General features: G+C 56.8%; 2 protein-coding genes across 2 annotated transcripts in view; one reads left to right on the forward strand and one right to left on the reverse strand.

Moving 5' to 3' along the window:
- Syt8 (synaptotagmin 8) overlaps positions 1 to 5,839 on the reverse strand; it is a 62,635-nt gene extending 56,796 nt beyond the window's left edge. The window contains exon 1 of the mRNA XM_013075037.3: positions 3,665 to 5,839. The gene's annotated coding sequence lies outside the window, so the exon portion shown is untranslated. The remainder of the gene's footprint in view (positions 1 to 3,664) is intronic.
- A 117-nt stretch (positions 5,840 to 5,956) lies between these two features.
- On the forward strand, positions 5,957 to 16,017 carry Ctsd (cathepsin D). The gene is made up of 9 exons (XM_004852084.4): positions 5,957 to 6,158; positions 8,360 to 8,519; positions 10,017 to 10,140; positions 10,771 to 10,889; positions 12,272 to 12,498; positions 14,522 to 14,644; positions 14,868 to 15,012; positions 15,096 to 15,194; positions 15,269 to 16,017. The coding sequence occupies exons 1-9, from the start codon at positions 6,091 to 6,093 to the stop codon at positions 15,434 to 15,436; spliced, it is 1,233 nt and encodes a 410-aa protein (XP_004852141.1). The 5' UTR covers positions 5,957 to 6,090; the 3' UTR covers positions 15,437 to 16,017.
- Positions 16,018 to 16,134: the final 117 nt, after the last annotated feature.

The raw sequence follows: 16,134 nt of genomic DNA on the forward strand, positions 1-16,134 counted from the left end.
TTTCAGTGTTCAGTGTAGTGGGTGTGATGTTTAAGAGAGAATGACTGTTACCTCAGTAAACAACAGAGTGATGTTAATAGAGACAGGTGGAAGGAAGGAAAGGAAGAGTCTCATATATGCGAGGTGTCAAGGTGATAAAAATTCAATGGAGAAAGCACTGAATTGGAGGGCCTGATCCCTCCTTTCCACAAAGCATGACCAATTTTAGATGCATCAGAGTTATCAGTTCTCCAAGGGAAAAAAGACAAAAGCAGTTCTCTTTGTAACTTGGAAATCAGCAAAGATTTGTTTAAATAAGACACATACACACACACACAAACTCCCAACTCCCAAAGACGCTGTTTAGAAAACAAGAGATGCCACAGACTGGGAGAAAATATTTGCAAAACACACATCAGCAAACTATACAAAGAACCCTTAAAGCACACCAACAAGAAAACAAACAACCCAATTTAAAACATGAGCAAATGGCCTGAACAGACACCTCACCAAAGAAGAAATGCAGGTGATACACAGACCTCTGAGAGGATGCTCAGAACCAGACGTCACCCGAGATTACAAATCTAAACAACAATGAGATACCACTGCACACCTACTAGATGGCCAAACTCCAAAACACTGACAACACCAATTGCCAGGCAAGATGTGGAGCAACAGGAAGTCTCTTTCATTGCTGGTGGAAATGCAGAATGAAGCAGCCACTTTGAAAAACAGCTTGGCTGTTTGTTACAAAACTAAACATCTTCTCATCTTAATATCCAACAATTGCTCTCCATGATACTTAACCAGAGGAAATGAAAATTTGTGTCTACACAGGACCTTGCACACAATGTTAACAGCAGCTTTGTTCATGAAACCTGGAAGCAAACCAGATGTCCTTCAGTTGGAGAGTGGATAAACTGTGGTATGTGCTGACAATGGAATATTATTCAGCACTAAAAAAAAATGAGTGATCAAACCAAGGAGCAGGTATAGAGGAAACTAAGGTGAATATTGCTAAGTGAAAGAAAACAGTCTGGAAAGTGTACCTACTATGTGACCCAAGCATGTGACCTTCTGGAAAAAGAAAAACTCTGAGGACAGTGAAACGATCAGTGGTGGCAGGTGCTGAGGGGAGGTGGAACACAAGATGCTAAGTGGCCCTGTGTGTGACACTGTAATAGTGGATACAGGACACTATACATTTGTCCAAACCCACAAAATGTGTAAAACCGAGAGAACCCCTCAAGTAGGCTATGGACTTTAGATAATAATATTGCATATATATTGGTTCACTGATCATAACAAATGTCACATACTAATGTTTAAGATGTTAGTAATAGGAGAAGTTGTGCGTGCGTGTGTGTGTGTGTGTGTGTGTGTGTTGGGGGGATTATGGTACCTCTATACTTTCTGCTCAGTTTTCCTGTGTAGGTACAACTGAACTAAAAAATAAAGGCTTTTTTTTTTTTGAGATAGGATCTTGTTAAATTGCTCGGGCTGGCTTTAAACTCTCAATCCTCCTGCCTCAGCCTTCTGGGCACCAGGATTATAGGCGTGTGCCGTTCCACCCGGCTAAGTAGAAAAAGGAGCTTCAACTTCTTTTGGTGGAAAGCTAATAAAAGTGTACTATAGTAGGATTAATAACCTCTGTTTCAACCGGATGTGGTGGCACACGCCTATAATCCCAGCACTCTGTGAGTTCAAGGCCAGCCAGAATTACATAGCGAGACCCTGTTTCAAAAAGCCAAAAAAACCTGTTTCTCAAAACACACCATTAAGAAGCAGGCAAAAAAACATTGAGGAAATAGGCAAATGGGAGTGATCTAGCATAGAGGGTGAAACTGGTCATGTTGGAGAAGGGCCAGGCACTGGGTCTTCGCCACTGAGCAGACCACTCAACACTGAGCCACCAAGGATGAGAGAGGCAGGAGGGACAGCCCAGCTCTTAGACTCAGGCAGGCGGAGGAAGATGGGGCTTCCGCTCTGTGCTGGCTCTCACCCCCACCCCACCCCCACCCGTCCCAGGTCTCTCTCAATGCCATGGTTTTCAGGCCTTCTTTCACCCTTACTCCCAGCTCCGTGGGGTGGGTGGAAGAGGTTTTATTATTGCTGCTCCCAAATATAGAGGCCAAACAGAGGCTTGTACTTTCACGGGGCCACAGAACCAGAGCCAGCCCGGACACTGCTACGGCCTGTGTCCAGCCTGCTGAGTCCCAACCTGGGATGCTATGTGTCCATGGCAGCCAGCAGGGTGCCTGGGCTGGGCCTGCATTCAGGCGTGGGGCATGGCTGCTCTCAACTCGCCCTCCTCACTTTGCCCCTCTGAAGATGATGGGCTCTGGCTTCCCGCTCCTCCTCCCCACTCAGCCCTGAGAAAGCTCCGTTACTCCCTCCACAGGGGGCCAGAGAGTGCTGTGGGTACAGGAGGACCAGGAGAGACACCAGCTCAACTGGTGGGCTGGCTGGAGGCTCTGAGACACAACCTACCTCCCACTTTAGCTCTATTTAGCACTCCCCAAGGGGGTGGTAAAGTGGTGAGGGAGAGGGCAGGCAGGAGGGCAGGCTGCCCCAGTGCTGGGTGGGAAGTGGTTTCTCTCAGGGTGGGTGGGGTGGGGGCAGGAGGAGGTGCTGAGTCACCCCCTTCTGCCCTCAGTCCCCCTCCCCCTCCTGGCTGAGTCACTCCTCTCCGGGGCAGGCTCAGGGACAGCTGAGGACAAATGAGGTATTGAGCTATGGATCAGCTGAGCAAGGGGACTGGAACTGGTGGCTGACACAGCTTTGGGGGTAGGAGTTGGGAGGCCACAGAGACTGGGGGAAGAGGGAGAGCAGGTCCAGACATAGGCGGGGGAGGAGAGTCAGGCACAGGTAGAGGAATCAGGTAGAGCCAGACACATGGGGGTAGGGCAGGGGGTCCCAGGAACCCACAGGCATGGGCTCTGCTTCAAAATCACTGCAGAGATCATGAGGCCTGGCACCTGGAATAACCCAAGACGTGACTTGCTGTCACCTTGGTCAAGGGCTGCTCCTTCTGCTTTGGCAAAACACAAGTTCCCAGGCGACATCCACTACGTGCTGCCTGCTGGGCAAAACAGGACAGACCAGGCCTGATCTCTTGGGGCAAACAAGACCGGAACCAAGTCCTTAACCAGTAGATGCCGTGACCACAGACTGTGGCAGGGGTCGCTTTAGAGGGCAGGGTCAGGACATCTGTGGGTCAGCCACTTGCCCTCCTGAGAACACATCAGGAACCAGCAGTGATGGGGCAGGGAGGCTGGGCCAGTGGGCAGGACTTGAGGGGCCTGGGCAGGGCAGGAGCCACCCAGGGGACATGTTTGGGGTAGGCAAGGGCTTTGCCAGGTTTCAGGAGGCCGAGGCAGAGCCACCTTGCCCTGATTGTGGGCACAAACTCAGCACGGCAGGAAGACAGGCATTTGCACACAAGTCCTGTGGCAGCTCCTAGAGAGAGCTGGGACTACAACTGGGGCTACAGAGGGTATAGAAGCCAGAAGACAGGGAAAGCTGAGATAGTTAAACTAAAAGTCCGGGCCTAAGTGGGTTTGCATACCAAACAGACCACCAGGGCCTAATGAAATGCAAGGGACTAAGAACAGATCCTTAAACAAATGGGAGATCTTGGAGGAAGTAAAATACAAATGAAGCAGTCTCCATATCAAAGGCCTACCTGCAACCAGGAGCATTCCTGCTTTCAGTCCTGTACACAGAACCCCGGTAACTTCCACCATTTCCTCCTCACGGGACACCCCTCTCCGACTACCTGAGAGTTTTTTATTCTTTCTCATAAACACACACATGGCCATTCTCCACCCCTTGCTGTAGTGTCAGCTTTTCAATCTTTGTTGCTCCCAAACAAGGTCCCGACCAAGAGCTAGAGGGATCCAGTTACACTATGATGGAATGTAAACCAGCCTTTACCACCTGCCTCCTCCCTTCCTGCAGGCTGCGCATGAGACAGATCTCATGTCCCTGCCACCTGTAGCCTTCTTGGCTTGGGACCCTTGGATCCCCAAGAAAACCCTCTGCGTAGTTGGAGGCCAAAGAATACCTCCAAGTCCACCACAGTTAACCCATGAACAATGGGCCCAAATAGGGCCTTGTCCCCTGTGCTCTCCCAAATGCAGGGCAAGGCCAGGATCCCTGGCTCACAGACACAACTCAAGACAGAATTACAGCCCTGGACACGGCCCCTTCCACAGCCCAGGGGCCCCTAAAGATGGCAAAGGGACTCCTGGTTCAGCCTAACAGGTGTAGCAGTTCTGGGGTCTGCGCTGGCGCAGTGAGGCAGAGCATGTGCCAGGGACCAGCACAGCCAGCTCTGCCCCATCTCTTGAGTCTGTGGCCCCGGCCCTGGATCTGCAGGTGGCAGAGTCCAAGCCTAGCAGGAGGAATCTGCCTGGTTAAATGGGTAGAGAGGACCAGAAACCATGCCCCAGGGTGCTGTGGGCCAGTCCCTCCAGGACCCTCATCCAGGCATTCATCCCTCCCAGATTATACAGGGAACCTTCCACATGCCAGGCTGTGCTCCAGCTGTGGGGAAACCATGGGATGAGCAGGCAGATCTCTGTATAAAAGCACTACAGATACTTGTAGGGTTAACTGCCTTCTCAGTAGCTCCCTGTGGTCCAACCAGCACCACACTCCACAGCTGACCACCATGTCCTGCCTCTGGTCATGCTGACTGTCCATAGTGCCCATCTGCTCCCTTGGCCTCGGTGATCCCTCTCCTGTGCATGAGGATCCTGGGACACACTTCCTTGTCCACTGCAGCGTTCCAGGCCCAGCATGATTTAGGGAACCTTCTACACCCTGCCTGTTGTCTGTCCAGCCAGAGCCCAGCTGTTATTTCTTAAAGAGGAGCTTACAGGAGGGAAAGGGAGGACTTCAGGTGCCAGGGCCTACTTGTGGACTGCTCCAAGGACAATCTTGGACCCCTAGCAGTGGGGGTCAGACTCAAGGGCAAACATGCTCATGCTCACTTATACGAAATAAATCCACATGGAGCACTGGGTATTCAGGCAGGGCCCAAGCTACGGTCACTCATAGGTGGCCATCAGACTGACCCAGGGGGAGAAGGCGGATTCACTTGGTTACAGAGAAGATGGAAATACCAACCCCACCTGCTGGAGCACAGTAGGTGTCTGTCTCCGTGTAAAGTGAGTTCAGGGAGTGTCTAACACCCTGGGCGCTGGAAGGGGCCCCCAGAAGGCTCCTCAGCCTACATTCACCTCCCAGAGAGGACCCCCACAGACCTCATATTCCCTTACATGTCCTTCTTGAAGGGGCCCTTCTCTGAGATGACCTTCCAAAGGTCCCCTTCTCTGGCTGGGCTGAGCTCCAGAGGGCCCAGGGACAGCACTTAACTCAGCTCCCCACACCATGCCCTGTGACAAATACAAGTGACCCGTAAAGTCCCCGAGGACCAAGGCTCCGCAGAGACTGAGGCCAATCATGGGTGCTGGGGTCCTGGTCCTTTATCTGACTCCACACTCAGCATCCTTCGACGGTCGGCCCTCCACAGGTCAGTGCCATGTTATGGATGGCCAGGTCCCGGCCCCAGGGATGGGGCTCAGGGAGCCCCAGGAAGGCCAAGTGAAGCGCCGGTTCTGGGGAAATGGAGGGCGGCAGGAGGTTGAGGCCCGTCTAGACGCCCAAGGCACGTCCTGGGAGATTCACCAGAGCAGAGCAGGGGGAGCTGCGAGGGGAACAGGGCTGGGGAGCCGCCTCCAAGCAGAGACAGGTGGGGAGGCGGGACCGGAGTCGCTTCCCTCTCCCAGCGAGGCTGAGCGCGCTCGGGTCCGACGCATCACAGGAAGCTGCATTTTAGGATTCGAGGTGGGGCCTGCCTCGGACGCTCTTGAGCGCCGGGAGCCGGAGGGGCGGGGCAGGGCGGGACGCGCCTGCGCCAAGGCTTGCGAGGAGGGCGCGGCCAGGGTCGCTCCGCTCTGTCCCCGCCCTCAGCTCCGTTGTCCTTGACCCACGTGACAGCCCTGGGGCAAACAAGCTGGTCAGCTGACTCGCCCCGACTGCGCCGTCATCCCTGCTATAAGCGCGCAACCTTAGGCGCTCGACTCGGACACGGCCGCCGCCACCATGCAGTCCCCGGTCCTCTTGCTGCTCGCTCTCGGCCTGTTGGCCGGGTCCTCCACCGCGCTCATCAGGTGAGGCTCCCCGCAGCTCCCTCCCCGACCCGCCTCGCTCCGCTGGTGCCGGAATGTAAACATCTGTGCCCTGCACGACCTCTGGAGGAGGCCACCCCGCCTCAGGAGTACCTGAGCTTGGAGCGCAGGGTTCGGCCCTCCGCCCGCACCACCTGGGGTCGGCCTTGAGAGCCAAGAGAAGGCCGGAGGCTGACCAGGCCTCGGGCTTGACCCAGGTTCCCAGAGTCAGTGGGCATTCAGGAGAGTTGGGCTGGGGTGTCTGTACTCAGGGCCAGAGGAAGCGGAGAGAGGAGACAAAAGAGTAGGCCTTGAAGCCCCTTGAATCCGGGCAAGACTCTTTTCCTCTTGGGGGCCACATTGGCTAGCTTCGAACTGGAACATCGTCCTGCAGTTTTTTCAGGGCATCCTCCTATAGGCCCTGGGTGGAGAGGCCCCTGGGTACCCTAGAATCCCACAAGCCCCAGAGAAGAGGAGGTGGTGTAGGGCAGTGGTCCTGGGTGGACTAGGCCCTCCTCAGGTCTAGGGATCTGCCGCTTGTGCTAGGTGAGCCTTTGGGGGAGGCATCTGCCGTCTTCCACTCTGCTGGGCCCTGTGCCCATAGCAGGTGGGTGAGGTCATGGGGCTACAGGAACTGGGAGCTTGCTGGACAGGCTGGAGGCAGGGAGCAGAATAGGACCCAGCCTTGCCAAAGACCGTGGGCTGTAACCTGGGGGCGAGTATCCTCAATTGGAGCCATTGAAGGGTGCAGCCACAGGCCTGAGCCTGCTCTAGTAGGGCCTGCTCCAACCTCAGGCATCCCCTCCAGGGAGGGCAGAGATAACAGTGGAGAAGGGTGCTTCCTCCTGGCAGGAGAGAAAGCCAAAGAGCCCCTCACACCCAATCCTAGTTCTTATGGGACTGGCAGCACAGGTATTCCAGATCCCTGGAAGGTGTGGTCCCTCCAGGCCAGAACCTGACTCTTCCAGCCCCCATCCTGAAGGAAGAATCCTGTGTTAGAGCACTCCTTGACTTGCCAAGGAAAGCTAGCTAGCTCTAACCTTGGGCTCAGATTCCCCCCCCCCCGGGGGGGGGGGCGATGGATGGTTCACTCAGCAATTACGAGCTCTGTGGAGCTCTCTCCAGGGACCAAGCTCAGGCTAAGGAGGCCAGCAACCCTAGGAGCTGGGGCAGGGACCTCTCTCACTGTGCTGCTTGATGATAGAGTCGGATATTTAACAGTACAGTTTCCAGCTCCCTTCCTGCACCCACAGGTCAGGCCCGGAGGCAACTTGAGTCAGGTGGAATGCTCTGAGCCAGAGTGCCAAGGCCCCTTATGGAGGACACACAGAACCCTCTGGTGCCCTGGGGGAGTCATTGAACTCCCAAGTTGTATATGGTTGTGCGCACACAGATGGAGATGGGGCTTAGGAAATGGCTCTTGAGGGGTTGCTGGGGTAGTCAGAGAGGGCATAGGATTGATGCTCAAGCCCCTCTGATGGCCAGGAGAATCCACCAGGGAGGTCAGGCAGGCAGATGTGTCATTGCAGGCCTAGAGGGGACCACCTCAGTGTGGAGTCTAATTCGAGAGCAGGTGTGGCCAGAGGACTAGGTACAGTGGATGCCACAGAGGGCTTCAGGCAGAGGTGACAGGTGCCCAGCAGCACCTTAACCAGATCCTGCTGGTCACCATCCTAGACGAGACTAGAGGTGCACAAAGAAGATGAGACCAGCAGGGGCTTCTGGAGTGACTGAGGGTGGTTGGGAAGCAGCAGAGGTGGACACACAGGCCTCCAGCTTAAATGTGGGGAACAAGGAACAGAGTCAGTGTGGGGTGCAGGGACCTTCCAGGTCTTTGGCCTGAGCCACCTAGGGGTGGTGATAGGTTGTTCTTTGGTGATTTTTTTTTTTTTTTGGTACCGGGCATTGAACTTGGGACCTTGTGCTTGTGAGGCAGGTGGTGGCACCACTGAGCTAAATCCCCAGCCTGCTCTTTGGTGATTTGAGGGATATTGGGCCTGCAGGTTTTGTTTAGGGCAGGAGTTTGGTTTAAGCCATGCAGAGTTTGAAATTTCCAGGGATATCCAGGTGGACCTACCCTGGAGGCCGCTGGTGGCCAGCATGCTAGAGGGCTGCCCTCACCGTACCTGCATATCCTAGGGTGGGAGGTGAAGAGAATGTGCCTGGACCCTTTCTCTGACGTGCCTCTCACCCCATCTTGACAGAATTCCCCTGCACAAGTTCAAGTCCATTCGCCGCACCATGACGGAAGTAGGAGGCTCCGTGGAAGACCTGATTGCCCATGGTCCCTTAACTAAGTACTCACCACAGTTGTCCACCAAGACCACGGGGCCAGTTCCCGAGACCCTGAAAAACTACATGGATGTGAGTTTGGATCAGGGGTGCCGTGAGGGTAGGAGCTTGGGGCGCTGGCTGTATGAATTGGTGAAAACTGCCTTACTCTGCAGCCAGGAACTTGACTGGAACACCTGTTTGGTGGGGCTGTGCTTGGCCACGCCCTTCCCTACTCAGCCCCACCCCTCCTGGCTTCCTTCTGGGAGCCTGCTGCTGCTGGGGCTGAGGGGGGGGGTTAGGGGCTGGCCTTGGTATCTTGGGGATAACTCTCCTGCATGTCTTGAGCACTGACCACCAGCTCAGAGGTATAGTGGTAACTAATCCTCAGTACTGTTCTGTGGGGCACAAAGGGGCCTCAGTTCAATCCCAGCCCCGCCCTAATCCTGCCCCAGATGCTTCAGGGTGTGGAACTTGGGCCTTTGTGCCTGCCTGGGTGTAACTGGAGCCTCTGTTTCCTGCCTGTCCTGTGGGAGGCCTGGGGTGACACTGTATGTAGTCCCATCCCCTCACCATCTTCTCCCAGTAGGCAGCCACTCTCGTGCCCACTGTCTTTGGGTTGGAAATAGGCTCTAGGGTGGAATGTTCTGGAAGCCATGTAGCAAGCTGGGCCTGGCGAGCCTATTCCAAATCTGGGGGCAGGTTCAGGGCCAAATGCTGGAATCTTTTTAGCAGCCCAAGACCCTGCTTCAAGTGAATCTCGAAAGTCCTTGGCACTATCTAGCGTGGGCTTTATGGCTGCCCTGGGCAGGGGGGTGACTGTGCTCTCTGTCCTGCTTGGCAGGAGTTCTAGCTGTGACAGGAAGCTTGAGATGCAGCATGTGACTCTGGAGGAGGTGGGGGCCGCCTGCCCTGGCGGCTACTGCCCAGTCCCAATCCCCCCAGAGCACGTGCACACACTTCTACACAGACGTGGGGGTTTGCTGAGTCACCACCCTCCCCTCCTTCTCTTGGGTCGGGAGTCTATAGCGGCGGCTCGCGGCTCCATGGGGCCAAGTGGTTAGAGGACTGGTGGAATGAGAGCCAAGGTCCTGTGTAGACAGGGGCAAGCCCCCTCCCAGGAATCTGTGGCCAAGCAAGCAGGGTCCAGCTGACCCCTGACTGCAGGAACAGGCCACCAGAATCAGGCCTGGCCTGGGGAAGAAGTGTCCCCCTCTTCAAGCCCTAGGCAGTGGCGGGGTCTACCAGGCCAGCCATTCCAGCACTTGAGCCCAGGTCAAGGGCCAGGCCTGACCTCTGGCCTCATCTTCTGAATAGTATGGTCCTTGCCTGGCCCTGCCATGCGCCAGGTGGGGGCCACAGTTCTGGGGAGAAACCATGGGTACCTGTGAGCCTGAGGACTAGGTGTGGCTGAAGCCTGTTTCTTAGGACCCCTCACTCTCCACCCCTCCTGCCAAGGCCTGCCTGGCACAGGAGGTGAAAGTGGATTCCAGGTTCCTTCCCCCTGTAGCCTGGGACAGCCAGGGGCCCCTCAGGCTGAGTGGAGAGCTGGGGTCCTTTCCTCATGTTGATGCACACTGTTCCTACCAGGCTCAGTACTACGGGGAGATCGGCATTGGAACCCCGCCACAGTGCTTCACAGTTGTCTTCGACACTGGCTCCTCCAACCTGTGGGTCCCCTCTTCCAGGTGCAATATGCTCGACATAGCCTGCTGTGAGTCTTCCCTGTTTGTCCTCCTGCTCACAGCCCCTCCTGGGTCCCCAGGGGGGAGACCAAGGGCCTACACCCTTCCAGATACCCAGCTGTGTACTGCCCTGACCCTTGCCTGCCCTTTGCACTCATCCATGCTTAGGGGCCTGTGGTCAGGGAGGCAGAAGCTCTGGCGTGGGGCCCTTAAGTAGCCGTGTCCACTCCGGTTTTCAGAATACTTGCTTTCCTTCCAGGGAGTCCAGTCTTTGTGGTATGCAGTGGCAGGGCCATCAGGGAAGTGAGACAGGCTTGGGACCTACAAGTGTCCCTGCCTTGGGAAACCTCTTGGGCAGTGTGTGCTTGGCTTCTCAACCACATCAGACTGGCTCCTCTGCCCTGCCCCAGGGCACCCCAGTCTGTGGGTGAACTTGTTTGTGCTGGCCTTGCTTCCCAGCAGGGCTGAGGACTGAGCTGGTGCAGGTCAGAGCAAGCTGTGAGCTGCTGGACCACCTGCGGATCTAAGAGCAGGGCTGGGGGTGTCACAGCCCACAGTCCAGGGATCCCTGGCATGGTAGACCACCGTCCCTGTGGTGGGTTGGGGTAGTCCACAGTGGGGTTGGTGGCAGGCTGATGTCCCTTCCTGCCCCCTTGCAGGGTTCCACCACAAGTACCACAGTGACAAGTCCAGCACCTATGTGAAGAATGGCTCGTCCTTTGACATCCATTATGGCTCGGGTAGCCTTTCTGGGTACCTGAGCCAGGACACTGTCTCGGTGAGTCCCTCGGGGCCTTTTCTGGGGCTGGAGGTGTCAGCTGTGGCCAAGGATTCACCTGCGCACCTGGAGCTGAAGGAAAGGGCATCGTGGTCCCAGGCCAACCCCAACTCTGGAGGTAGGGGTGGGCCTGCTGAATTTGAGAACCAGTAGCAGGTCACTGAGCAAGGAGGGTCTAGAGGCAGGTGTGCTAGGCAGGAGGTGCCATCTGAGTGAAGGCTGGGACAGGAAGGGCTCCAGTGCTCTGTGGGGAAGAAGATGGGAGGGGATCCTGTCACGTGCAAGGGAGAGCAAGGAGCCCCTGGGATGGAAGGGTCTGGGTTCCCTGGGAGCCTGGGGGTGATGAGCAGAGAGGCAGTACTGGGGCAGGCAAGAATGGCCACACCTTGGAGACACAGCAGCAACCATGGGAGGGTGTTGGGAGGCTTGCTCCCTCTCTGTGGTGTGGTGTGGTGTGGTGTGCAGGGTGGACCTGGCTGGGAGGATGGGATTCTGTTTTGAATGGATTGGGTTGAAAGAGCTGGCAGAGTGTCCAGGGCCAGGCCTGAGGGGGCATATGGGGTAGGGGTGCTGGGGATAGAGTGGGTGTCTGCATCTGGCCGAGGGATCCAGGAGGCTTGGAAAGGGTGTGATGTGCAAGATGCTAGAGGAGAGGCATCTAGTGAGAAGTACAGAGGGGAGGGCCACCAGGGGACAGCCATCAGGCCTCCTTCGGGTGGAGGGTCTTGCAAGGAAAGGCTGGGAGGCCATGGACTGCACTTCTGAGAAGTAGTATTGGGCAAGGCCACAGGTCTAGGCGGTGGGCAAGCAGAGGGTGCCATCTCAGGATGGGAAGGGAAGGGGCAGATGTCTTAGCTGGGCCTGCTGCTTGGGGTCCAAGGTATAGCCAGTATCTTGCGTGTCGGGCCCCTGTCCCATGGATGGCTGTGCCTTGTGCCTGTGCTGCCGAACTGGAGCACGCAGGGCTCTCCCCCCACATACCCGGAGATCTGTCTGTAGCATTTCCTTGGGGCTCTCTTCTCTGGGGCCCCCGTCTGAATAGGATGTTGCCTAACCCACTCTCTCTTTTGTCAGCCCCACGCAGCCATCCCACATCCTGTTCTGCCCACTGTCTCTCTGCAGCCTCACCTTGGGGAGCTGTCTGGTTCCCTAGCCTCTTGGGTTACAGGCTCAGGATCTTGTCCCGAGCTCAAGGGTAGGAGCAAGACTAGGCTGGTTGGCAGAGGTCAGAGGCTACCACTCATGCTCTCTCTGCCTGCCTGGCTGTCCTGTGTAAGATGAGGGATGTCGCTGAGCTAGGCTTCCTAACTGGCCACCTGTGCCCAAAGTGGGATTCACACAGTCAGCACCCATGCCCTGCTGACCCCTGCCCTGGCCCACAGGTACCCTGTCAATCAGCTGAGTCTAACCCCAGAAACCTCAGAGTGGAGAAGCAGACCTTTGGGGAGGCCACCAAGCAGCCAGGCATCACCTTCATTGCAGCCAAATTTGATGGCATCCTGGGCATGGCTTACCCCCGCATCTCAGTCAACAATGTGCTGCCGGTCTTTGACAACCTGATGAGTCAGAAGCTGGTGGACAAGAATGTCTTCTCCTTCTACTTGAACAGGTGGGCTTGGAGAGAGAGTGCGAAAGTCCCCATTCCCCCAGCTCTCCTGGGCTCAGCTTTGCTGAAACCTAGGGTGGGGCTTGGAGCCTGTGCCTGCCCTCTGGGCTCATGGTATCTGGAGAGACAGAAGTGAACCAGTCTCTTAAGGATAACCAAGCAGCCTCCTGAGAATGCTGCGTCATGTCCGGGTCTATAGCTGGGAAGGGCTTGGGCAGGGCCCAGTTCCCAGGGTCCAGGCTGCCATGGCCTCTATTCCTGTGGGGACTGGACCTGTTTGGGGTTGTGACATTTCCTGGCTCAGTCTGCCTCACACTTCCTAGGTCAGGTCTGGGGAGGACAGATGTGGTCCTGGCCAGGGCTGCTAGTGGCCATGAGAGGACATAGTTCTGAGCCCTGATCCATGACAGGGCCTCCTAGGGAGGTGGCCCTGGGTTGGCTTCAAGAGCACACTCAGAATCTTAGTCTCCATGTGGAGTGAAAGCTTCCAGGGCTTTTCCCAAAGATGCCATGGCCTAAAGGGAACACAGGAATCCTTCCTCCCAATGAGATGAGGGGATCCACCTGCAGCTGCTGCCTAGCATGGAGACCCCTGGTCAGGGGACCTTACAGGGGTCCTCCATTTCTCTCTTCATGCTGGTGCTGTGTCCCGAGCAGGAGCTGCAGATAGGAGGGGGTAGTTGGGTGTCAGGTACCCCACTGCCTGGGCGCTGCCTCCCAGGTGAGCAGGGAGTCAGCAGGTGGCCTTCCAGCCCAAGGCATTGCCAGCCACTGTCCTGCATACAGCCTTTCCAGGGGTGCCTTAGCCAGGGTTACCTTTCTCGTCCCCATTTGGCTCTTAGGTCTCTGGGCCTCCTGGCTCCTGACCCCAAGCCCTGGGGGCCCTTCTGGCACAATTCCTATCCAGAGCATTTTGCATTTGTTTATCCCCGTCCTAGGCTCAGCATCAATTCTTTTGTCCCTTGCTGGGTCAGTGACTGTTTCTTAGCAGCAGGACTCTGGGTAGAGCTGCCAGCTGGAGGCTGGGGTGCAGGTGGAGAGCTGGGGTTATTTCCCTGGGTTACCACTAGGTGCAAGGGAGGAGGTGAGATGAAGAGGCAAGAGAGGCCCTGGGGCACGACCTCAAAGCTGAGACCCTCCTGTGTGACTACCAGAGGCACTGGTCTGGGGCCCTGACTGCTTACTGGGCGGAGGCAGGAGTGGAGTCAGGCGAGGGGCCCAGGCTTCAAAAGAGGAGGCTCGTGGGCGGAAGAGAGGAGGGACGAGGTGCCAGTCAGGTTTTTCTACACCTGTGATTTCAAAAGGGATGAGAGGAGGTCAGGGCTGGAGGCAGGACGAGCCTCGGGTGGGAGGACTGGGCTTCCGAGTGCAGGCACGGGGCAGGAGGAGGGTGGCAGGTACAGTCGGGGACGTGCCAGGAAGACAGCAGAAAATCCTGAGAGAGCATACTAAAGCTCAGGTTTTCCCGTTGACTTTTTTTTTTAAGTCTGCAGCATTATGGCTACAGACCACAGAAAGCTGGAAGGAAGTGGCCCACATTCCACTCAAGGGCACCTTGGCTTGCTGTGTCTAAGGGACTAGACATGGGGCGTCTAAGAGACTGGACATGGGGAGAAGGTGAGAGAAACAGATGTAGAGGAGCTCGCAAGGCTGTGGCTGTAGGTTGTTTCTGGAGCAAGTACAAAGGCCCTAGAGCAGGAACAAGCCACCTCCTCAGTTTCTCAGAGTTGTGCCCTCCCTGGCCTCCCGACACCTCCCTGTCTGTCTTGCAGTCTTGGTCTGACCTTCTGTGGTTAAGTGCCAGGTCCTCAGAGCTACAGCCAGCTCTCCTGCTGGGAGCAGGCTACATAGGGTGTGGGATCGAATTCCCTCCCCAGGAAGGAGGAGGCTGCTGCTTCTCTCCCTGGGTGTTCCTCCGGAAGCCCATCTTCTGCTGTTGTCCTGGCCCACCCAGTCCTCTGATGCCTGCTCAGGGGCCACCTGTGTGGGGTGAGAGATGCTGACTGCTTCCTGCCTTCTCCTCCAGGGACCCGAGTGCGCAGCCTGGCGGGGAGCTTATGCTGGGTGGCATTGACAGCAAGTACTACAAGGGCTCCTTCACCTACCTCAACGTCACCCGCAAGGCCTACTGGCAGGTCCACATGGACCAGTGAGTTGGGATACTTCTGGGGCAGGGGTGGCACATGGGGTCCTTGGGGTGGTGTGGCCAGCCCCTCCCTTCCCCTACTTAGGCTACAGCGCCTGCTGGCCCATGGCTTCAGGATTTAGCAGGGTCCATAGCTGGGACCAGGACATCCCCCTACACCCCCTGTCACCCCAAGTTCCTCTCTGCCCCAGGCTAAGTGCATGAACTTAGGCCCTCCCATCCCCAGGTTGGAGGTGGGCAGCGGGCTGAACTTGTGCAAGGGGGGCTGTGAGGCCATCGTGGACACTGGCACCTCCCTCCTGGTGGGCCCCGTGGACGAAGTGAAGGAGCTGCAGAAGGCCATCGGGGCCATACCGCTGATCCAGGGCGAGGTGAGCGTGGCAGGAGGGCTTGTGAACCAGTGGGCAGCAGACGGGTGCTGAGGCTGCATCCTAACACTCCTCTCTTCTTGCAGTATATGGTCCCCTGTGAGAAGGTGTCCAGCCTGCCCTCAGTCACCCTGAAGCTTGGAGGCAGCGCCTACCCCCTGAGCCCAGAGGACTACGTTCTGAAGGTGAGTGGGCACGGGCAGTGCTGCTGGGTGACGCCAGTTGGGCAGGCCTTGTGGTGACTACCGTGATCATGCAGGTGTCGCAAGCCGGGAGGACCATATGCCTGAGCGGCTTCATGGGCATGGACATCCCACCGCCCACCGGGCCTCTCTGGATCCTGGGTGATGTCTTTATTGGCCGCTACTACACCGTCTTCGACCGAGACAACAACAGGGTGGGCTTCGCCCAGGCCGCCAAGCTCTAGCTTACTTCTGTCCAGCGGCGGAGAAATAGCCCACAGTCCAGTAGGAGGCTGCCCACCCCCAGCCCTCCAGCCCCTGCCCCACTCACACACACTTACACACTTGCCATGTGACTCTGGAGGCCCTGGGCTCCTCACTGTTCTGTGGTTTTCCCTCTTGGACTCAAATACTGCCGGTCTGTTTGAGGATGGTGGAGACTGGTCCAGTGCATAAATCTGTGTCATTCACTTGGAAGACCAAGCATGGGCTTGGTGGCTGCCCAGTTTGTGCATCCCAGGAGCCCCTGCCCTGCAACAGACTATCTTCCTCTGGAAACTGGGCCACCCGAGGTCCTTCTGCCCAGCCTGGGCCACACCAGGCTCTGCCACTTACACCCATCCTCACGCCCCAGCCACTGCAGAGGCCTGAAGGGTCAGAAGGAGCATGTGGACTAAGGCCGGCCGAAGGGGCTGGAGGGTCATCCTGGGGTGTGATCTGCCTGCAGTGGGGCAGTACAGACCTTCCCCTGTGGCTGACCTCTGCTGCCCTCCCCCCGGGGACTGAGAACCACAGTGATATGAAAATACAGTTGTTTGAGCCTCTGTTTCTGTGTCCATGTTCTTTGCGCTGCGCTGAGTGGAAGAGCTGACTGAAGCCCAGGCAAGGGAGGCCCCTGGGGTGCCCAAGCCTGGCTCTTGGGGCTGGGCTTGGGACGCCAAGG

The sequence above is a fragment of the Heterocephalus glaber genome, unplaced genomic scaffold, assembly GCF_053883595.1.
Source record: "Heterocephalus glaber isolate CG9 unplaced genomic scaffold, H.glaber_assembly_v1.0 deba00000594, whole genome shotgun sequence".
Lineage (NCBI taxonomy): Eukaryota > Metazoa > Chordata > Mammalia > Rodentia > Bathyergidae > Heterocephalus > Heterocephalus glaber.